Source organism: Pseudozyma flocculosa (genome assembly GCF_000417875.1).
Source record: "Pseudozyma flocculosa PF-1 unplaced genomic scaffold scaffold00019, whole genome shotgun sequence".
Taxonomy (NCBI): domain Eukaryota; kingdom Fungi; phylum Basidiomycota; class Ustilaginomycetes; order Ustilaginales; family Ustilaginaceae; genus Pseudozyma; species Pseudozyma flocculosa.
The window spans coordinates 472816-494076 of NW_006920887.1; the positions used below are offsets into that span (position 1 = coordinate 472816).

The window sequence follows — 21261 nt, forward strand, 5'->3', positions numbered from 1 at the left end:
TTTTCGACCCCCCCCCCCCCTTTTCTCCCTTCTCCAGCTACTCTACCTGCCCTCCGCCTCTTGAACATTGCCGTGAACACCTTTACTTCTGCCTGACAATCAAATCACACCTCACTGCCACTCTCATTGCCTTGCCACCCAGCCCCAGACAACCTTTGCACCACCCTCACTGCCTTCGGCACAGCCGCCAGCTCTCCAGGTGTGCTGGTGTCAGCGGCACGGGCAGTGAAGTGAGTGAGGAGATGGATGTTGGATGGAGAAAAGGAGGGAAGCTGCTGGCAGGGAAAAAGGGAAGCGCGCGCAGCACGGTCGGAACCGAGACCGCGCGGCACCAAGCCCCTTGCCACCACCCTTGCGCCACCCTCAAGCCCCCTTGCGATCCCTTGCGGCCCCTTGCAACCGCCCTTTTGGCCCTCCAGAGAGCTGCCAGCCCTCCAAGCACCGGCCAGCCACCCTCACAGCACCCTCAAGCCCCCTTGCGGCCTCTCACTTCATCCACCCTTGCGGCCCACAGGAGATCTGCCAGTCCTCCAAGCACCTGGCAGCCACCCTTGTGTAAGCCCAGGCAGCCCTCTGGACATCCATGAGCCCGCTCCTACCTCACCCCACCCTTGTGTGAGCCCACTCCTGGCCGTGGCCCAATCTTGTAAATTAGGGTTGGAAACTATGGGCAAAAGGACGAGGGATGGCAGGAAAGAACAGGGAAAGGAGGGTAGGGAAGAAAAGAGGAGGAGGGCGGATGTTCAAAAGCAATGGAGGAAAAGGGCAAAGGAAGAGGAGGAGGAAAGGAGGAGAGGAAAGGAGATACAGGTTGGGAAGAAAGCGAGGGGCACAATTGAGGAGGTAGGAGGGGACAGCAAGAAGAATCTTACCCTTGTGGATGAGCGTTCTGGGGAGGTGATCTTGCAGAGGCTGGGACAGGAATCAGGGTACAAGTTGAGGATGGCCCAGCAGAGCAAGGAGGAGGGTAGGAGGCTAGAGCAGGCCTACAGGGACGTACTTAGGAAGGACAAGGAGGAAAAGGAGAAGCGGGCAAGGAAGAAGGGGGCCAAGAAAAAGGCAAAGGGTGGCAATGCCAGGGACTTTGACACTCGTCACCTGGGCGTCTGGCACACAACTGGCGACAGGGATCTGACCTTCACAGCAGAGACCTTGAGCCACATGGATAACACCATCCCCCTCCTCAAGTGGATCAAGAAGCACACAGAGCTCTTCTGCTGCAAGCTCAAGACGATCCACCAGGCCTATCAAGAGGCCTTCAAGACGCGAAAAATCGGAATGGATTGGGTCGCGTCAATCCATGGTGAGCACAGGACAACAACCCTCCTCCACCCATGGTACACAACCGCCGCGCTCTTCAAAAATTTCCATCCGTGCGTCCATCAAGAAACCAAGGACGAGACACCGTCAATCCTGTACAACTTTGGCACCCCAGCATTCCATGTCCTGCCTGCCTACAAGGTCAACGTCAAGATGCAGCCCTTGGACGTTGTCATCAGCCTCATGAGCAGGAGTGGCAGCTGCTTACTTGATCACTGCATTACAGCCTGAGGTGAAGCACTCCACTGCAGAGCAGTCCCATTTCTCCAGCCCTTGCATGACAACAGAAGCAGATGGACCCACATGAAGCATTGCTGAGATGGAGGAGACACTAGGCATACAGATGTAGAGACTGTCCCCTGAGGAGGAGCTGGCAGCTGCTCAGGGGAAAATGCATTTCTGAGGGAGGGGTTGTTGAGACTACCAACAGAGGAGCAACTGGAGGCAAGCAAGCAAGGGCATGCACGAGTCGTTGGAGGGGGCGGCCCTGTGGGGCGGAAAGCATGTGGAGGCTGGGCTGGGCGGGCAGGCTGACTGACTGACTGAGTTGCTGCAAGCCGACGCAACGCAGCTGTCCAACAGTACGAGATCAGATCGACAGACCCTCGCTGCAAGAGATGCCTTGGCTAAGCACCCGGACCCAACCCTGCCCTCGACGCTCGCGGGGCCCGAGGACCCCGTCGCAGCCTGCCCCCCGTCCTCGTGGCTCCAGTCTCGCACAGCTATCCTCTCGGCCACCACATACCATCCTCTCCGCCGCCGCCACCGCATATCCCAGAGCGCTCCCAGCAACGCCACCATCACCGCTCGCCCCTAGGCCGCCCATCCAACTACCACTCGCTCGCTCTCCAACCCCTCCCTCATACAACCATGACCGGCCCCCCGCCCAACAAGAAGCGCGTCATTGTGGTGGGCGCCGGCGCATCCGGCATGTCGGCCTGCCACGCCCTCTCGCTCTGCCCGGACAAGTTTGACGTGACCCTCTACGACAAGCAGTGCTCCCTCGGCGGCTCGGCGACGTCCTACCAGCTGCCGGATCCGGCCAAGTACGGCTCGCAGTACATCAACGACGGCGTGCAAGGTGCCAGCCCCGTCTTCCACAACACGTTCAAGGTGTTTGAGTCGGTCCTCGGCTTCAAGGCGCAAGAGGTCGGCCTGCAGATCTCGTTTGGCAAGGGCAAGGACACGTTCTGGTCCAACGTGTTTCCCTCGGAGCTCGTCGACCGCTTCAGCGACGACATCAAAAAGTTTGGCAAGACGCTGCGCACCATCAAGCGCTTCGAGGTGTTTTTCGCCGTCATCCCCGTCCACCGCATGCTGCGCCTCTTCGGCTTCAGCGACGACTTTGGCGAGCGCATGGTCTACCCGCTCGTCGCCCTCTTTTTCGGCACGGGCAACGACACCAAGCACATTTCGTCGGCCATCCTCGAGCGCGTCTTTCTCGACCCGAGCATGCGCCTGTTCGAGTACAGCGAAGACAGCCTGCTGGCCAGCGTGCCCACCATGATGGCCTTCCCGGAGCTGGCGCGCGTCTACGCCGCCTGGAGGGACGAGGTGTCCAAGAACGGCAACATCCGCGTCGAGACGAGCCGCGAGGTCACCGAGATCCAGCGCGGCACCCGCGAGGCGCGCAAGGCCGGCGGCAACATCCTCGTCACCAGCCGCAAGGTCGACAAGGACGGCAAGCCGCTCGCCACGGGCGACGAAGAGGCGCGCACCGAGGTCTACGACGACCTCATCCTCGCCTGCGACGCCGACACGATCCTCAAGGTGCTCGGCAAGGGCACCTCGTGGCGCGAGCGCAAAGTCCTCGGCTCCGTCACTTACAAGTGGGACATCACATCGACCCACAACGACGTCGAGTACATGGAGCGCCACTACCAGATGACGTACGACGCAAAGTACAACGCCGACCGCCACGACGACAAGTCCAAGGAGTCGTTCGCCTTTGCCGAAAAGAACTGGAAGCCCCTCTACCTCATCAAGATGTACGACGACGACCCGGCCCTCATCGAGATGAGCTTCGACCTGACAAACTACCAGCCCCAGTTTGGCGGCGTGCCCGCCACGGGGCCCAACGAGGGCGGGGCGCGGTCCGAGTCGAGCGCGCCGCCGACCGAGCGACAGGGTCCCCAGGGCCGCCAGGGCGACTCGCAGGAGGCATCGCTGTCCAAGCCCGCCCCGCGCAGCGAGGGGAGCAGCGAGCAGCCGCCGCTGTCGGACCACGTCTTCCAGACGATTTTCCTCAACCGCGACCTGTCGGACAAGTGGACAAAGGACGAGATCCGCGCCGACAAAGTCATTCTCGAAAAGTGGTGGAAGCAGCAGAGCCACCGCTGGACGCACTACGCCTACGTCGTGCCCTGGCTCTGGGCCATCAACGGCAAGAACCACACCCAGTTCTGCGGCGGTTGGACCCTCGTCAACATGCATGAGGTCGCCATCGTTAGCGGCTACGCTGCCGCCTATGCCCTCGGCGCACCCTACCCCTTCCAGGACGACAAGGAGTGCAGCCGGCTGTTTTACCTCTACAACGCCCTCAGCCACCTCGGTTTCTCCAACATCAAAAAGGCCCTGACCGGGTAGGAGCGGCCTGGCGAGCCCCTCCTGCCCATCGCCCGTCCCTCCCCCTGCCTGTATAGATAGACGATCCGCCCGCCCGCGGGGCCCGCCCGCACTCTCCGCACACACGAACGATGATACCAGGTCGCCCGAGCCATTCGTTGCAATTCCATTCCGTTCCCGCCCCGGTCGAGCGCTTCGCCTGCCCGCCTGCCTCTGCTTGACGGCGCATCACTCGGTCTTGAGCTGCTTTGCGCTGCCGTTCTGCTCCCCGCCCGCGACGGGCAGCTGGATCCAACTGCGGAGGGCGGGGAGGACAAGGAGGTAGGCAGCGAGCAGGGCGGGGACCAAGAGGTAGAGGAGCTGCAGGGCCGTGGCGGGGACCAGGCCGAGCAGGAGCGGCTCGAGGGTGAGGTGGATCGGCATCATCCTCGTTGCACCTCCGTCCTCTGCCGCCGTGCCGTCGTACCGCGTGGCAAGACGACCGACGGTAGCCTCGCTCAGGTCGTACAGGCCCTGAAGCGCCCTCTGCGCGAGCGAGGTGGGCGCCGCGCGTGCCGTCCGAGGCGGCGGGATCGTCACACCGTCGACGAAGGCGACGAGGTGCAGGTAGAGGCGCGGGCAAGGGTAGAGGATGTCTTTGCGGTCCAGCGGCGTCTTGGATGCCGACGACGGCGAAATGAGCCGGTCGTCGTCGCCTTCGGCGTCCTTGGCCGCCGAAGGGTGGACCTTGCGTGGCATGACGACCATTGCTGGATCGTCTTCCGCCGCGCCTTCGATCGTGCCCGACTCCGTGTTGGCGGCGGCCTGCCCGTCAACAGCGCCGGTCGGTGCGGCGCCGGGCGCGCTGGTCCTACCGGGCGCCTCGCCGACGTGCGTCATGTGCTCGCCCACCTTTTCCGCCTGCCAGGCTATCCCGCCCTTGTCGAGCGCCTCTTCGGGCGTGTAGACGGCCATGTGGAACCGCGTGGGCACGTTGGCCGCATAGCTCAGGCGCACGCTGAAGCGTCGGAAAAGCGCCCAGGTCAGCGCGTTCCAGCCGCGTCGCAGCAGACGGTCGCGCGGCGCCTCGAGCTCGGCATTGACGAGCGTGGCGGGCAGCGGAAGCGTAAACTCGCCGCCGTTTGACACGTCGAGCACCAGCCAGGCTCCCAGCCGCGATGTGCGGTCCGAGTCGAGCACCGCGTACGACTCGGCAGGCTCTGGATGCACCGTGAACAGCTGAGGCGTGGTGGAAGGCGTGAGCACCGGCCTGAGGAGGGCATAGGAGGCAGAAGTCGAGGGCGAATGAGGCAGGGATCAAAGGCCAGCGCAGAGTCAGGAGATCGCGAATGCAGACTGAGCATTGCCGGACAGATCGCAGCGCTAGTGTACACCGCAGCGAAGCGGGAGCGAGTCGAGTTCGGGTCGGATCGGATCTTCGTGACTTACCACTGCACAGCGAGCTGATCAGCCGCCTTGGCCGCCAGGTGGCCGTACTCGTCGGCACGGCACAGGACGGGCCCGACGTTGCGGATCTCGGTGTTGGCGTGCGCCTCGTCGGTGGCGACTGCGAGCAGGCCGGTGAGGAGCGCGAAGAGCCGAAGCAGCTTGCCGCGGGGCGGGGCGGCCCTGGCATTGGGCCCCTGCCGAGCCGCAGCGTTGGCCCCGCCGACAGCAGCAGCGTCCGCTCCCGCTGGGGAAGTACCGTAGTCACTCTGGAAGCGCCTAACTCGGTGGCCAGTCGGTTGCAGCGCTTTCCCGGACAGGGGTCGGATCAAGAATGGCCTGGTCACCGCCGCAGCGAGCCTGAGCGACTTTTCGAGCATGTAGGCCGCCAGGTTGATGGCGGCGTAGAAGAGCATCGGGATGAGACCCATCATGAGGTTGCCGACGACGCCACGGCGCCTGATTGTGTCGTAGATCTCGGTCTCGACGATGCGGCGGGCATCCGGGTGGCGGTAGGGCCCGACGAGTCGGTAGATGGTGGTAAAGGCGGCGCAGAAGCAGTAGACGAGCGTCACCTTGATGCCGTACTCCCACAGGAGCTGGCCGAGCCCGGGCGCCGAGCCCATGTCGCGCGCCAGCTGCGAGACGTACGACGAGTAGTCGACGCCGTACTTGATGCGGGCGCTCTCCTTGACCAGGAGGTAGTAGTGCGGCGTCGACGTCGGCGGGGCGATCTTGTTGCGCAGAACCAGCGTCCACAGCTGGGCCTGCATCTCGGCGATGGGCGGGATGGCGCCGACACCCGGCCGCACGAAGCCGATAAAGGCGACGGTCGGGTCCGAGGGGTCAAAGACGTCGCGGCACCGCACCGTCGCCGGCACAGGGTAGTCGTCGGAGAGGAAGTCGAAGTCCTGCTTGTAGCCCGTTGCGTAGACGACGACGTCCGGGCGGACGGTGCGTTCGCGCATCCGCAGGTCCTCCTTGCGGCCGTTGCGGCGGAAGACGACGCGGCCGTCGTGGGTGACGTGAGAGGGAAATGGCGCCAGGTCGACCGAGGGCTCCTCGGGCAGCACCGTCGGCGGGTCGAGGTACGAGGCGAACTTTTCAAACAGCCAGGGCCTGTTCTTCCAGCCGCGGTTGATGTAGGGCATCGCCTTGCTGCTCTTGTTGAGGAAGGTATAGGCGCGGCCGAGGCGCTCGGGCTCCAACTCGCCGACCCACTGGTTGCAGCCGGCCTGGGTGCCGGTGAGGAGCCAGAGGACGCGCTTGATGACAAAGTCGGAGACGAACCAGCGCAGGTGAGAGGCGGCGACCCAGGGGTGGACGTATGCGGTCTCGAAGAGGTTGGTGATGAGGCCGTCGATGGGCAGGTTGCCGTCGTAGGTGGTGCCGAGCACGACAAAGTCGGCGAGCACGGCGGGGAACATGAGGAAGCCGGCGCGGGTGCAGAGGACGATCTCGGTCGCACCGCCCTTTACGGCCTCGTAGGCCATGTCCATGCCTGTCTCGCCGGTGCCGAGGATCATGACGCGCTTGCCCTTGTAGAGGGAGCGGTCCTTGTACTGCGACGAGTGGAGGGTGAGGATGTCGTCGGCGGTGCGAGCTTCCTCGGGCGCAGGATCAGGCGCCTTGCCGGACGCCTTGCCGGACGCCTTGCCGGATGCCTCGACGCTCGTCTCACTGAGGCTGGGGACCGCCTGCTCGCCCTTGATGACCGGTGGCAGGCCGGGGATCTCGGGCACGGCTGGCACGACGTGGAGGCCGGAGCAGACGCAGAGGTGGGAGAAGAGCTCCTGGTCGGGCGTGGGAGATTCGAGCTTGGAAGGTGCGTAGCTGACGAGGTGTCCGCCGTCGACCTTTGCGACGGAGAGGACCTTTGTGTTGAAGCGGAAGCGGCATCTGTGGCGCAGCTTAAAGTGTGCGGTGTAGTCTTCGAGGTACTGGACGTACTCGGGGAGGGTGAGGTGGTCGTGGTGGTCGAGGGGCAGGCGGAAGTCGGAGTAGGCGGTGAGCTGCTTGGACGAGACGAGGGTGGCGTTGGAGTAGGAGCGGTAGCGGAAGGTGCCGCCGATCTGGTCCTCTGCCTCGAAGAGGGTGATTTGCGGGTTGAAGCTGGGATCCTTTTCGGCCTGTTCGAGGAGCGTCTTTGCCGTGACGAGGGCGCTCGGCCCTGCGCCGATGATGGCGACCTTCATTGTGATTGGCTGGCGGGAGCTTTGGCAGCAGCGTTGGTGGTAGTGGTGGTGGCGGGAGAGCCGACTGAGCGAGGCGAGCAGATGGGTGGGCGTCTGGCCAGAGCAGACCAGAGGGGGTCCCTGGCTGCTGCGGTGGTCCGGGAGCGTGGCAGGCAGGCAGGCAGGCAGCCTGGCAGGCAAGGGTGCAGCCAGGGACTCGGCAGGCAGGCAGGCAGGGTGCAGCGGGCGAGCCGAAGCTGCTGCTGCTTACCCACGCCGCGTTGGCGGGCCAGCCAAGAGGCCTGCCGAACCCTGGCCCGCCTCTGCCTCTGCCTCTGCCCCTCGCTGCCCAGCGCGCGCCAGGCCCCAGCCTACTCGACGCTATCCTCGATCCGCCTCTGCCCGCGACGATGGCCGACCTGGCTCAGCAACCTCGACTCAGCGCACACAATCGGCGCGCGACCCTGCGCGGCTCTCCGGCTTCGCCAGGGCTCCCGCACGCACGCCTGCTCTCTGCATGGCCCCTGCCCTTTGGCCGACGATACTGCGCTGGCCGCTGATTCATGATCGACTGCCCCGCCATCTCCTCCGTCGAGCTCTGCTCTAGTGCCGCAGCCGGCTCATGCCAAGGCCGCTGAGAGATGCGATCGACGTCGTCGAGCTTCTCCCAGAGTCGGGCACGGCCGCCGCCCTTGGCAGCGTATAAAGCCCCCTGACCATCGCAGCAGGCGGGCCTGCGTTCCTGTTCCCACTCCCGCACCGCCTTCGCTCGTCTCATGCCCCGTCCTATCCTCCCTTCCCTCTTGACGACAACATCATCGATCATAACCCCCTTCTCAGCCAGCTTTATCATGGCCACTTCGTCCGAGCAGGCAGTCGGCGGCCGGCCTCGAGGCCCATCGATCTCTATCCCTCCGATCGAGCCCTCGGCGTACCCCTCCGCCGTCGTCGTCGTCACCCAGGCTGCCTGTAGGTGCTCTGCGGGCAGGGCCCCCTGACTGCGCCACTTTGTCGCCGCTGATTCGCCACGGGCACTTCAAACTTCGCCTCGAACAGCCTTTCCGGGCCTCCACGTCGTCCGCGAGCTCCTGAGCCTCAAGGCCCACGTGCGCGCGGTCGTCGCTAGCCAGGACGAGGCAAACGACGTCGCCGATGCCTTTGTCGGCATGGGCCAGGCCCTCCGCATCCTCCTCGTGCCCGACCCTTGGGTGCCAGGCCGCTTCGACGACATCATCAAGGGTGGGTATGCCGGGCGGTCCCTCCCTTTCGAAAGCGGTCGGCACGAACCTCGTCGAGCGCCGAGCGATCCGCTTAAACCGATCTCGCACCTGCACCTCCCTCGGTAGGCTCGTCGCACCTCGTGCACTTTGTCTCGCCCAGAGAGTGCAGCTACCACGGCAACGCAGAGCTCGACATGCTCACGCCGGCGGTCGAGGGATCCTGCAGTATCCTCCAGTCTGCCATCAGGGCAGGCGGGCTCGAGTGGGTCGCCCTCGTCTCGTCGGTCACTGCACTCGGCGACTACAGGCTGTCGCCGACCGAGGTGAGCGCAAATTCCACCGCCAAAGGATGCCAGGATAAGCTAAGCTGATGGTCCTCCGGTCAAATCGCCAACACCCTCCTCGACCCGGGCCGACGACAGCTCAACTACAACGTGAGCCATCAGCTTGCATATTGAGGTGTGCGCGACGAAGCTCGACGCCTCACTCTCGCCTCACACTCGGCGCAACGTCTCGCAGGACCTCACCCGACAGGCAGCCGGCAAGGTCCGAGGCGCCGGGGAGGCGCACATGCTCTTTGCGGCGTGCAAGTGAGTATGCGTCGTCGAGCGAGTCGGCTCGGACGCCCCTGGCGCTGCGCTGAGCTCCGCCCTCGATCTGCGGCTCGATGGCCACCTCAGCGCGATGGCGGAGCAGGCCTGCTGGCAGATCTGGGAGACGCACAGGCTACAGAGCGACAAGCCCGATGTTTTCGGCATGACCTCGCTGCTGCCCGTCAACATCTGCGGTCCCGAGGTGGTGCCTCGCGCGATGCGCGACGACAATCTCAAGTTGTTCCACGCCGTCCAGGGCCGCTACATGGGCGGCGAAGACCGCGGCTTCTGGGTCGACGTGCGCGACGTAGCCATGGCGGCGTGCGAGGCGCTCTTTGGCGACATTTCGGCCACCAATGGCAGGCGCTACATCCTCTCGGCCGGTCAGGTGAGTCGTTCGCGGCAGGCTGAGCACGACTGGCGGCTGCGGGTCGAGTGTGGACGACATCGAGGCGAGGAGGAGCTGAACGATGCGGTGGCCCGTCTCATCATCGTTCCTCGTCGCACAGGCGTGGCTGCCCGAGGTGAGTGGCAGGAGGGCTTCTTTGACCTCCTGGCCGAGGCGCCGACCGCCTATCGCTAATTCCCTCTTGCCGGGTTGTCTACGCTGCCTACGCCACCGCAGCTCGGCGCCATGATTCGGATGGAGAAGGGCATACCGCTGCCAGACATCGATATCTCGCTCGCCTCTTCGTCGCTGCGCACCTCCGCTTCGACGTTGTCGGCCGCTCCCGGCTCCGACACGCACGCCACGTCATCCGAGCCGGCCACGCCGACCGACCCGCACACGTTGCACAACCTCGACGTCGGACCGAGCATCCACGATCTCGAGGTCGTCTATGGCAGCCTCGACTTTGCCGTGCGCGACACGTTTGACCAGCTGCGAGGCACCGAGTGGGGTGAGCGGCTTGGCATCGTCGATCGGCGTGGCGGAAATGGCCGCAACAATCGCAGCAGCATGCCGACAGAGGGCGAGGGCCGCCCCTGAGTAGTAGGATGCAGATGGTCCTCGCGGCGAGCCCATCGGCGTCGGGCCGGTCCGAGAAAGCTTGACAAACATCGGCCGCCTAAGGTTGCCGCCTCAGTACGGTGAGGACCCACCCGGGAACGTGATCAAACGGCATGCGAGGTCGGCTCAAGAGGTGCACAGTAGCCGTCCACCATGCCACGAGGGGCCGGCGGGCGATGTCGCCCAGAACTCACAGCTGTGACTACTAGCCAAATTCTTCAGTTTCACGTCGATACGGGATTCATTTAACGTTCGGGGTGATGACCTGTAGCTGCAGCAGCGAAGCGGGCTCGCAGCGTGATGCAGTAGAGATGAAGACGACACTTCTCCACACTTGAGGTTCACCAACATGTTTGCAAGCAGCTGCTGCTGTTGCTGCAGCAGCAGCAGCAGCTTGGTCTCGCACCTGGCTGAGACGCCTGCTGCAACAGGAAAGTTTTGACCCTTGCTGAGCTTCTTGCTGTGATGCCTCTCCTCTTTCGCTGCTGCACTGCATTCACCACACACCACCTCAATTGCATCTTTTCATCTGCAGCACCAACAAGGGCATCTGGCACAGTGAACAGTGAGGCCTTCATGTTGTTGTGTCAATTGGGCTTTTTGACCTCGTAGCGTCATCGACGGAGTAGGGGAGCCCCAGCGGTCGTTGTGCCTTGCCCGAATCGCCCCGGCTTGGCAGCAACCAACGCCTGCGACCCGTGAACGTGATCAAGCGGCATACGAGGTCGGCCCGAAAGGCACAGCTGTCCACCATGCCGCGGATGCGCCGACAATCGAGGTATCGCAAGCTCCTCGCATCGCCGAAACCTGCAGCTATCCCGGAATCGATCCGATGAGTACGATGTGAAGCCGCAACACAACCGCAGCCGCGTGGCTCGTCCCGGAGCTAGACGAGGCTGGAATCGCATGCTGTTCGGACGAGGACGGCGGGGCGAGGACCGCGTTTCGGCATCGCTGAGGTGCCACGATCTGATCGTCCCGAGAGTTCTGGCTTGGCGAGGCGATATCATGCCGTGAGGCTGCCTGACGGGAGAAGAGGGGGATCGGGTGGTGCCGACGTTGGCGAGAGGCTTCCGAGCTGCTGGACCACGAGGTTCGGAAGGGAAGCCGAAGATGTCTGCTCCTCTCGTCATCCAGGAACGCGCCAGGCACGACGGGCGGCCGTCGGGCTGAGCTGCCCACGGAAGCGGTCCGTAGAGGGAAGGCGGGCCATCGATTTGAGGGTATTATCGCCTTTGGGAACGCTTTCTTGGAGCGAGTGGACCTCGCGGAGAGCGTGACACGTTGGTGACACTCGACCTCGCGGTCTGCGTTTCTGACGTCTGCCGGCGTCCAGCACGGCATCGGACGTCGAGGCAGGTGCATCACAGGAGCCGCCGGCGTATCCGCTTCGGAGAATTAAGAGCCGGATGTCGCCTCGTGGAGCAAGCAATGTCGTCGAGCAGCCGCCCGGCGGCATCGTCGAGCTTCCATATGGTCGCAGAACAGGCAGGCTGCCGGGCGGGCTGATTGCTTGACGAGGCTGCCTCTCACCTCTCGCCTCTCGACGTTCATGCCGCGGTAAGGCAAGGCACCGGTACGGTACGGGTTGGTGCCGCTCGACGAGAGTTTTCGAACCCCGCTGACTGCACGAGGCAAACAAGGCGGGCCAAGAGGCCTGGTGGGTCGACGAAGACACGAAGGAGGGGTGCGACGTGTGGCGAGAAGCAGAGAGGCGGTGGCGGGGATCAGCAAGAGGCTAAGGCAGCTCAGCTGCCACGGCCGATTTCCTTTTCATGCACTCGAGGGAACGTGGACAGCCTCGCTTATTCTGCGCGCGCGCGCGCGCGACCCGGCGCCCGATGCTACCGCTGCCGCCACCGCCGGGACCAACGGCATCTTGGCTCGCTCGATGGGTCCTCTGGACGCTTCGGCATCTTTGATCCGTTCACCACGCTTGCCGCTCCTCTCACGTCACGTCATCACGAGCGGAACACGCTCACTCTACTTTGGGAGAAGCAAGAGCGAGCAAGAGATGATGCATGGATCTCGAGCATGCTGCTGCTGCTGCTGCTGCTGCTGCTGCTGCGTTCCGCCTCACCCTCAACCAGGCAAGATCGAGAGGCGTCCATGTCACCCCGTGCTCTGCGTCACGCTGGTCCGAGCCTGAGCGTAGATACGGGTGAGCCGTCGGCAGATGCATGGTGTTCCCATGCGTTGATGATGTCGAGCGGACGGGCCGAACCGGTGTGAAGCTCGACCTCGATCGGTTCCTGCCGGGCAAAGGTCGCACGCCAAGCCGCTGAAACGCTACGCCAGACCAGCGTCGACGACGATACGGTAGCTCGGAGGTGCTGTACGCCCGTACGCCCACTGGTGCGGACAATCGACCTCCGTCTCTGGCTCATGTAGAGGCTCAACTGCGAAGCAAGTCGAGCAAGCCAAAAGCAATCTAACCTCAGGCGTAGCTCTCGACAAGCCGGGCGAACAGACAGCCCAGGATCGAGGACAAAGTCACACGACCTCGTCCGACCAATCAGCCATTTCGCATCGCATCTGCCTGCCTGGGGTCGAGCAGCGAAGAGCGGGGAGGTTGCGTGCATGCTTCGTGCAGCGGTGCAGGGCTTGGCCTTCAGCCTGGGGCGACGGGCGAGCTGGTTTGATGGCCCTGGCGCCCCTGCAGCTCGCCAGGCAAAGCAAGAAAGATCTTCTTGGCCTGCGTCGGGCCGCTGGCTCGTCGTTTCGCAGTTCGTCGCCCTCGATGCTGGAAAGCTGACGAGCAGAGAGCGACTGCAACCACATGAGACATGGTTCAACGTCATGATCCCCTCTTGGTGGTGGCGAGTCGATGGCAGAAACACGACTTCTCCAGGTGGTGAGGAGGCCAGCGAGCGGCGACGGAGCGACCGCCGACGGCAAGCGGGGGGTTAGAGTCGACCATCATGCAAGGCGAGCACGTTCTTGAAAGCTCGTCGACGACTGGCTCGCTGATTGGCCTCGGCTCCACAGTGGGCCAGGTGGGGGGTTGAGCGAGCAGCTGGCGGCCGAGCGACCTTGCTTGTGCTGGTCCTCTGCCAGCACGCACGCTGCTTCAGGGGTCCATGCCAGATTCCTCGCAAGCAGGCGGCCAGGCAGCGAGCAAACGGACGCACGCTGCATGCGAGCGCAGGTCCTGATGTCCCGCCGACGAACCGACCGAAGGTAGGAAAAAACTCGACCCGACCGTCGGTCGTCTGGGTGAGGTCAAGCGGGTGGACCGGCATCGCCGGTTGGGTCGAACCGGGCCGCGGCGGCGGTTGGCGGCGCAGATGCCGCGCTGAGGCGGGTGCCAGACGAGGCCAGCCCTGGCCGCGGTCCCAGCGGGCGGAAAAGAGCGGCCGCTGCGTCGGCGCTTTTTTGGAATTTTTTCTTCAGATGGCGCCAAATCGCCCGCGGGCCACCGACGGCGATCTGCCTTGCCAAGCCTCTTCTTTCCTCTCTGCCCGACAAGCAGGCAGCTACAGGTAGGCTAGGGCTGCTGCCCGCCTGCCACCATGACGCTCCCTCTTGACCGGGCCAGGCCAACAGGCCAATCAATCTGGAGCCGGGGCCAGGGCCAGGGCCCGACCGCCCGCCCACCCTCGTGCTGGCGAACTTTTTTCGGAAGGCCACCGTCAGCCAGCCAGATACCGGTAGACCAAGCTAAGCTTGCTTTCGGTTTTCGCTCTCGACCTCGTGCCCGACGTTCCGAGATGCCAGAGCAAACAGCCGAGCCAGAAGCTCTCTACTTCTGCCTGCCAGCCTGCCAGGCCAGCCCGGCCTGCTGCGTGTCGAGTGCAGTTTCCAGCGTTGCGTGGGCGTGGCGTCGTGGCGGGCAGGCCTTCGTTGTTTGAATTGCATGCGTCGAGCCAACCCACCAACGTCCCAACCCCCCACCGAGCGCCCCATCAGCCGGCCCCTACCTACTTAACCCCTGCCCCTGGCCGTCGGCTTCCTCCCTGGTCGAGCGCCCTCCCTGCCACACCCACCGCGACCGCCACCGCGACCACCACCGCGACCCTCGCTCCTCACCACCCCTTTCACGACCGCCGACCCCTGCCTGGCTGCGGAACGCACTCGCGCCCGCCAAGCTCCCATCGGCGACCCAGGGACATCGAGCAAGACTGCAGAGAGACGGATCGACCGGCCCTCGTCTTCTCACCACTCCACCACCTGCCTCGCGGCTCGTCAACATGTCTGAGCACAGTGAGTGGAGATTCCGGCGGCATGCTGCTCGGAGCAGGGCCGGCGCTGGACTGGCTGAGCGCACGCTGACCTGCTCGCGACCCCCGTGCTGCCTCTCTGCCTCTCTGCCGCCGCAGTCACCGCCCACACAGAGCCCTCGGTGGCCTCGTCGGGCGCCGGCTCGGGCCCCGCATCGGACTCAGGCTCCTCGAGCGCCGGTGCGGCCGAAAAGGGCTCCGCCAACGTCCGCCCGCTGCCCGACCACAACGACCACAGCATCCTCGAGAGCCACCTCTTCCCCGCCGACTCGTACACCCAAGACACTCACACCTACTGGGCCGACCTGCCCTTTGGCGAAAAGACGCGCTGGATCAACCGCCAGTCCAACGCCGAGGCCGCCCGCGAGCTCGGCGTCATCGGACGCATGTTCAAGGAGGACCCGCTGTCGCCCATCCGCGCCTACTTCAACAACTATGTCATCACCGGCCTCGGCCTCTTTGTCGAGGGCTTCACCCTCTTCTCGGTCGGCAACCTCACCCCGCTGTTCAAGGCGACCTACCCGGCGTGCTGGAAGACGCACGAGGTGTGCAACGAGCAGTGGATCCACGCCGTCGACTACCTCGAGATTGTCGGCATCATTGTCGGCCAGATCCTCGTCGGCATCGAGGGCGACTGGATCGGCCGCAAGTTTGGCATGGTCCAGGACGCCCTCATCATGACCCTCGGCTCCGTCATGCTCACCGCCATGTGGGGCACCACCCTCAACGGCTGGGTCATCTGCTACGCCTGGTCCCTCTTCGTATACGGCATCGGCGTGGGCGGAGAGTACCCGATGACGTCGACGCGGGCCATGGAGGGCACGGGCAGCGGGCGGGCGGCGACGACGGGCGACCGGATGCACCGCGGCCGCAACGTCCAGCTGGCGTTCCTGATGCAGGGCTGGGGCCAGCTGGCCAACCAGGGCATCCTCATCATCGGCCTCCTCATCTTCCACGGCTCCATCAACCCGCCCTACACGACGACGTCGACCCAGTGGACGTTCCGCGTCCAGTTCGCCATCATCGCCGCCTTTACCCTCTACCTCGCCTACATCCGCTACTACCGCATGAAGTACACCGACGTCGCGCTCCAGAACGCCAAGAAGCGCCTGCACACGTCGGGCTACGACGTCAAGTCGCTCAAGCTGGCCATGGGGCACTACTGGCACCGCATCCTGGGCACCGCAGGCGGCTGGTTCGCGAATGACTTCTTTTTTGTGAGTTTTTCAAGGAGAGGGAAGCAGTGCCTTGGTCGTCCTCCTGTCGTCTCCGTGCTGACCTCGGGCTCTTGCCTTTACCCTCTCTTTCGTGCGGCGCCTGAACAGTACGGAAACAAGATCTTTTCGGGCGTCTTCATTGGCATCATCACGGGCGGCAACGCCTCGCTGGGCACGACGTGGCTCTACAACCTGATCAACGTCGGCGTCTCGCTGGTGGGCTACTACATGGCGGCCATCTTCATGGACCACAAGCAGTACGGGCGCAAGTGGATGCAGGCCAACGGCTTCGTGGCCGACTTTATCCTCTTCATTGTGGCGGCGGCCATGTACAACACGCTCACCGTACCCGGCAGCGGCATCCGCGGCTTCCAGGCCATCTACTTCCTGTCGTCGTTCTGGAACCAGTTTGGCCCCAACGCCACGAGCTTCCTGCTGGCGGCCGAGGTGTACCCGGCCTCGATCCGCGCCACGGCCCACGGCTTTTCGGCCGCCGTGGGCAAGCTGGGCGCGCTGGCGCCGGCGATCCTCTACAACTACATCGACAACCACACCAAGTTCTGGGTCGTGTGCTGGTTTGGCCTTGGCGGCTGGATCATCACGATGGTCTTTGTGCCGGACACGACGGGCCTGGACCTGCGCGAGCAGGAGCGGTACTGGGAGTTTGTCCTGACGGGCCGCGAGTCCGAGTACCACGGCATCGCCATCCACCCGCGCCACCTGTCGCTGTGGGAGCGCGTGGTGCTCAAGCGCCACCGGTACTATGACCCGGAGCTGGACAAGGAGCAGCGCATCGCCGAGATGCAAGTCATCTACGAGGCGACCAAGGAGGCGCGCGCCGAGAAGACGCTCGAGGACAGCCTGGCCGCCGAGGAAGGCCTCGAGGCCGACCTGCACGGCTACTTTAGCAGCCAGCAGGCGGCCAAGAAGCTCCAGGACCCGACGGATACGGGCGCGCACCACCCGTCGAAGTTGGCCGCGATTGAAAAGAGCCTCTGAGCGGCGCCACCCCTCGCCGCGCGGCCCCTCTGCTTGACGACCTGCCCTTTGCTAGATCTGCTGCAACGCCTTGACGATTTTGTATAGCCAGCACAGCCGATACAACTGCTACTTACTACCCTTCCCCGAGCTGTAGCTGCATCCTCTGCTGTTACGTCGCACGATGGCCTTCTACTTCATACCAACCATTGTGCCAGTCCAACCACGTCTAGTGCACGAGTGTGGCAGCGAGGGAGACGGTGTGCGCTGCGCTGCGCCAAGGTGCCGATATGCCGTGTTGCACCATGCTGGCTGAGCATGCGAGCTGATTGACTGTCGCGGACGAGGATGTCGAGATGGTTGCGACGGTGGCCTGGAGGCAGGTGGAAGAAAGCCAAAGCAAGGGGCCTCGAGTCAGGCCAGGGTCGTCGAGGCTCGGCAAGAGGGGCACGGAAGAAGGATGCCGAGGGCCGCCATGCCGGGCGCGCAGGCGAGGCAAGTGGGAGGGAGCGAGGCTGGGCCCTCCGTTGGAGCAAGCTCGCTGCGCAACCCCCGGACCTTTTGGCCCCCCCAACCCCTCTCATCCTCCCACCCGTGGACAGCATGCGACGGGGCGAGGTCAAGGGTCGAGTCCCCAACATGCTGCCGGTCCTCGCAAGGTCGCTCTGTAGGTGGCTGCGCCAGACGAGCGGTGCGTCGTGAGACCCACCGGAATAACGAAGCTAAGGCTCAGCAGCGACTCCTCGCGGGACTCTTTGACACACGGCCTTGGTTGGCGCCCCGCCGCGCCCCCAACCGCTTCTCTACCTGCAACCGACCCCGCAACACTGCTCTCTGTCTATTCACTTGGGCCAAAAAGTCGCGCCGACCCTTGGCTTATCCTCTTCGCCTTCTTCGCCTTTCTTCCTCTCCCTCCTCCTCGCCCTCGACCGACTCTCGCCCATCCTTGCACCTGGCCAGGCCATCATACACCGGCTTGCCTGCGCCCCGACCCCGCTTCACCCGGCTCGCGGACCATGGCTGCCGGCTGACACCTCCTGCCTTCGCTCCCGGTCACATCTCGGACCATGCCTCTGGCACAACCCGCCCCGCAACATCGGTAGCCTCCCCGCGCCACTCTGGAAAAGCCTCATCCTCGGAATCTACGCCGCCCCGTTGCCTGCCCATCCTAACCACAACCTTGGCTATCGTCACGGACGCCATCCTCGCCGAGCTCTGCTCGCGCCCCACCTCGCTCGACCTCGACGGGTTCTACCCTCCCCCGTTCACGGCGGCAGCTCGCCTTAGCATGCCACCGCGCCTCCTCATCTCACACTGTCACCCCTTGATGCCACACTTCTGATCGCGCCCTCTACACAGTCCCTGCTAGACGATCGCACCGCCGATCCACTACAGCCACCCAGCTTGGCACCGACCGCGTCGATCTCGGCACCTCAATCTGCACCTCTGCCTACCTTCCCTCCCCCTTCTCCCGCCATGTTCGGCATGACCGACCTCGGACGCAGCAAGGCGGGCATCGCTCTTTCGCACAGGCCGCCCGCCCTCAGCGATCGCCTCGCCGCCATCCCCAACAACACAAACCAGTCCCTTTGGATCCTCGACCCGGGCCTCCGCCGCCTCAACTTCTGGATGCTCGTCTGCCTCGTCTCGTCGTACGCCACTGGCTTCGACGGCTCCCTCTTCACCGGCCTCCAGACCCTCGAGCGCTGGTCCTCGGACCTGGGCAACCCGGACTCCAACCTCACCGGCATCATCGGCATGAGCGGCATCATTGGCATCGTCTTTGCCCCGTTTGTCGGCGGGTGGCTCAACGACCGCCTCGGCCGTTCCCGCACCATGCTCATCGCCGCAACCATCGCCGTCGTCGGCGGCGCCCTCACCGCCGTCAAGCTCGACCGCCCCTCGCACCAGCGCGACCTCTTCATCTGCGCCCGCGTCGTCCTCTCGCTCGCCAGCGGCCTCACCATGGTCGCCAGCCCCATCCTCATGGCCGAGCTCGCCCACCCGCGCCAGCGTGCCGCCGTCGCCAGCCTCTACCAGTGCGGCTTCTACTCGGGCGCCGTCGTGGCCGCCTGGATGACGTTTGGCACCAACCGCTGGTCCGACTCGTGGTCCTGGCGCCTCCCCTGCCTCTTCCAGATCTTCCCCTTTGTCCTCCAGATCGGCGTCCTGTGGTGGTGCCCGCAGTCGCCGCGCTGGCTCGTGGCCCAGGGGCGCCGCGACGACGCCCTCGAGGTGCTCGCCACCTACCACGCCAACGGCGACCGCAACGACCCGCTCGTCCGCTTTGAGCTCGACGAGATCGCCGCCGCCATCGAGGCCGAAAAGGCAGCCGCCGCCACCACGTTCCGCGACCTGGTGGCCACGCGCGGCAACCGCCAGCGTATGTGGGTCGTCGTCACGCTCGCGTTTGCCACGCAGTGGTGCGGCAACGGCGTCATCAGCTACTACCTCTCGCGCATCCTCGCCTCGATCGGCATCGGCTCGACGCGCCAGCAGGCCGTCTTCAACGGCGGCCTCGCCATCTTCAACCTGGTCGTGGCCACCTCGGCCGCCTTTACCGCCGAGCGCTTCGGGCGCCGCCGCCTGTTCATCGTCTCGGCGTTTGGCATGCTGGCGTCGTTTGTCGTCATCACCGTCTGCTCGGCCGTCTACGCGCGCTCCATGGCCAGCGCGGCCGGCTCGAGCGTCATCGCCTTTCTCTTTCTCTTTTTCTTCTTCTACGACATCGCCATGACGCCGCTGTCGTTTTCGTACCCGGTCGAGATCCTGCCGTACAACGTGCGCTCCAAGGGCATGTCGGTCTCGGTCTCGGTGCTCGCCGTGGCGGCCTGCTTCAACATCTGGGTCAACCCCATCGCCCTCGCCGCCATCGGCTGGAAGCTCTACCTGGTCTACATCGCCGTCCTGGTCCTGTTTTGCATCAACGTCCTCCTCACCTACCCCGAGACGCGCGGCAGGACCGTCGAGGAGATCGCCGTCGTCTTTGACGGCGTCGAGGGCGCAGCCGCTGCCGTCGTGGCCGAAGTCGACGCCGGACGCCTCGGCGTCGTCGACGAGAAGCGACGGCAGCCCGGTGGCGCAGCTCGACTGGCGACGTTCCGACTGGCGGCCGGCGCTGGCGGCGCCCTGTCGTCGTCGTCGGCCACGACCATGTCCAAGGACGACGATGCCAAGAAGGACGACTCGATGCGCAGCGTCACGGGCGACGCCGTGTAGTGCTTCCGCCCAAGCACATGCCCCCCCACCCTTTCGCCCCCCGAGCCACGCTCTCCTTCTCGACTGCCTTTACCTAGCCCTGCTTTGCCTTGCTCCTTGTTCTTCCAGTCACGGTCACCTACCCCATACGCTCTCTCTTTTTCCTCTTTGCCTCGGGTTCCCCTCTCTGCATACCACATCGACCCGTCGTCGTCGCCGCTGCGTCCTCAGTCCTCACTTGTACTTTTACCCCGACCCCATCCCCCTGATCCTCGCTGTCCGAACGTCGACTCGATTCGATGCGATGCGCCACAAAAGACCATCGGCGCGCCCCACTGCACAGATGGACGTCGCGGTCCCTTCGCTGCAGCGCTATCGAATCGACCGGCTAGGGAGGCACCTCGGCGGGGGGCCCTCGATGTCATCTTGACGCGCTCTCGGCGGCTCCTGGACCAAAGTGGGCTGGCATCCTCACTACGGTGGCCGCCAGAATGAATTGGGTGGCGTCGGCTGCTCGCCATGCTGACAGTGCTATCCTTGGCAAGGAACCGTCCTTCGGGTTCAAGGCAGCAGGAAGGCACTTGACGAGCGGCCCCGCCCCTTCTTCCCGTACCGCGGGTCGCGTACCATGACCACCTCGCCCTCACCTTGTAGCAGCGCACGCTGGGTACGGTAACCCGCACATGCCCCTGCTCCCCTTCGCCATCTCTCTGTGCAGGGACTCACACAGAGGCCTACGTGAACGATGATGCCGCTGACTGACCCCACACCGACACGAGATTCGCCTCTGCCCCGGCCCTCACCGCGAGTACACACATACGTGGAGCTGGCGAGCGCGCCCACGCATCCGTGACGCGCCGCCAGCCGTCATGTTTTTGCTCCCCTCTTCCGGCGACCATCCAGGCGAGATCATGGCCTGGAGCTCGAATCTCCCATCCCTGCTTCTGCTGGATACACGCTCCGTTTCATGCACCGAGCTCATGTTCGATGGGGATGTATTCACCTTGTTCGTAGCGCCCCCCTTCCTCCTCAGGCCCTCTCGACATAGTTGGCAGGGAAGAGGCCCTGCGAGCCAGTCCTGGCGTTGGTGCCGCTCCACCAGTCCTCGCTGATCTGGTCATCGACCTGGACGATACGGTCGCCCTCTGCGAAGCTGAGCTCATTGTCCTCGCTCGCCTCGAAATCGTAGAGCGCGGTGCAGACCACGCCCTCGTCCTGGTCGGCAGCTGCGGCGGCGGCAGGAGGCGCGGGCGGCGGCGGAGGCGGTGGAGGCGCGGCAACTTCCTCTGGCTCCTCGATAGCTGCGGCTGCCGGCGGAGGCGGCGGCGGAGGAGGAGGAGGC

At 64.6% G+C, this 21261-nt stretch overlaps 7 protein-coding genes across 7 annotated transcripts in view; 5 read left to right on the forward strand and 2 right to left on the reverse strand.

The window, feature by feature from the left end:
* Nucleotides 1-942: 942 nt before the first annotated feature.
* Nucleotides 943-1551, forward strand: PFL1_05407 (uncharacterized protein; the record flags this gene model as incomplete). Its single annotated transcript, XM_007882939.1, has 2 exons — nucleotides 943-1303; nucleotides 1388-1551. 2 exons carry the CDS (start codon nucleotides 943-945, stop codon nucleotides 1549-1551), a joined length of 525 nt encoding a protein of 174 aa, XP_007881130.1.
* A 639-nt stretch (nucleotides 1552-2190) lies between these two features.
* On the forward strand, nucleotides 2191-3906 carry PFL1_05408 (uncharacterized protein; the record flags this gene model as incomplete). The annotated part of the gene is made up of 1 exon (XM_007882940.1): nucleotides 2191-3906. The coding sequence occupies one exon, from the start codon at nucleotides 2191-2193 to the stop codon at nucleotides 3904-3906; it is 1716 nt and encodes a 571-aa protein (XP_007881131.1).
* Nucleotides 3907-4113: 207 nt separating this feature from the next.
* PFL1_05409 (uncharacterized protein) lies at nucleotides 4114-7505 on the reverse strand (the record flags this gene model as incomplete). Its single annotated transcript, XM_007882941.1, has 2 exons — nucleotides 4114-5134; nucleotides 5314-7505. 2 exons carry the CDS (start codon nucleotides 7503-7505, stop codon nucleotides 4114-4116), a joined length of 3213 nt encoding a protein of 1070 aa, XP_007881132.1.
* An 830-nt stretch (nucleotides 7506-8335) lies between these two features.
* Nucleotides 8336-10285, forward strand: PFL1_05410 (uncharacterized protein; the record flags this gene model as incomplete). The annotated part of the gene is made up of 8 exons (XM_007882942.1): nucleotides 8336-8453; nucleotides 8541-8723; nucleotides 8831-9027; nucleotides 9127-9138; nucleotides 9224-9294; nucleotides 9385-9685; nucleotides 9807-9821; nucleotides 9923-10285. 8 exons carry the CDS (start codon nucleotides 8336-8338, stop codon nucleotides 10283-10285), a joined length of 1260 nt encoding a protein of 419 aa, XP_007881133.1.
* Nucleotides 10286-14496: 4211 nt separating this feature from the next.
* On the forward strand, nucleotides 14497-16742 carry PFL1_05411 (uncharacterized protein; the record flags this gene model as incomplete). Its single annotated transcript, XM_007882943.1, has 3 exons — nucleotides 14497-14509; nucleotides 14626-15743; nucleotides 15852-16742. 3 exons carry the CDS (start codon nucleotides 14497-14499, stop codon nucleotides 16740-16742), a joined length of 2022 nt encoding a protein of 673 aa, XP_007881134.1.
* Nucleotides 16743-18197: 1455 nt separating this feature from the next.
* Nucleotides 18198-19940, forward strand: PFL1_05412 (uncharacterized protein; the record flags this gene model as incomplete). Its single annotated transcript, XM_007882944.1, has 1 exon — nucleotides 18198-19940. The coding sequence occupies one exon, from the start codon at nucleotides 18198-18200 to the stop codon at nucleotides 19938-19940; it is 1743 nt and encodes a 580-aa protein (XP_007881135.1).
* A 1008-nt stretch (nucleotides 19941-20948) lies between these two features.
* PFL1_05413 (uncharacterized protein) overlaps nucleotides 20949-21261 on the reverse strand; it is a gene marked incomplete at both ends in the record, with an annotated part of 2396 nt that continues 2083 nt past the window's right edge. Inside the window, 2 exons of the mRNA XM_007882945.1 lie at nucleotides 20949-21145; nucleotides 21201-21220. Coding sequence (XP_007881136.1) covers nucleotides 20949-21145; nucleotides 21201-21220 — 217 coding nt within the window. The remainder of the gene's footprint in view (nucleotides 21146-21200; nucleotides 21221-21261) is intronic.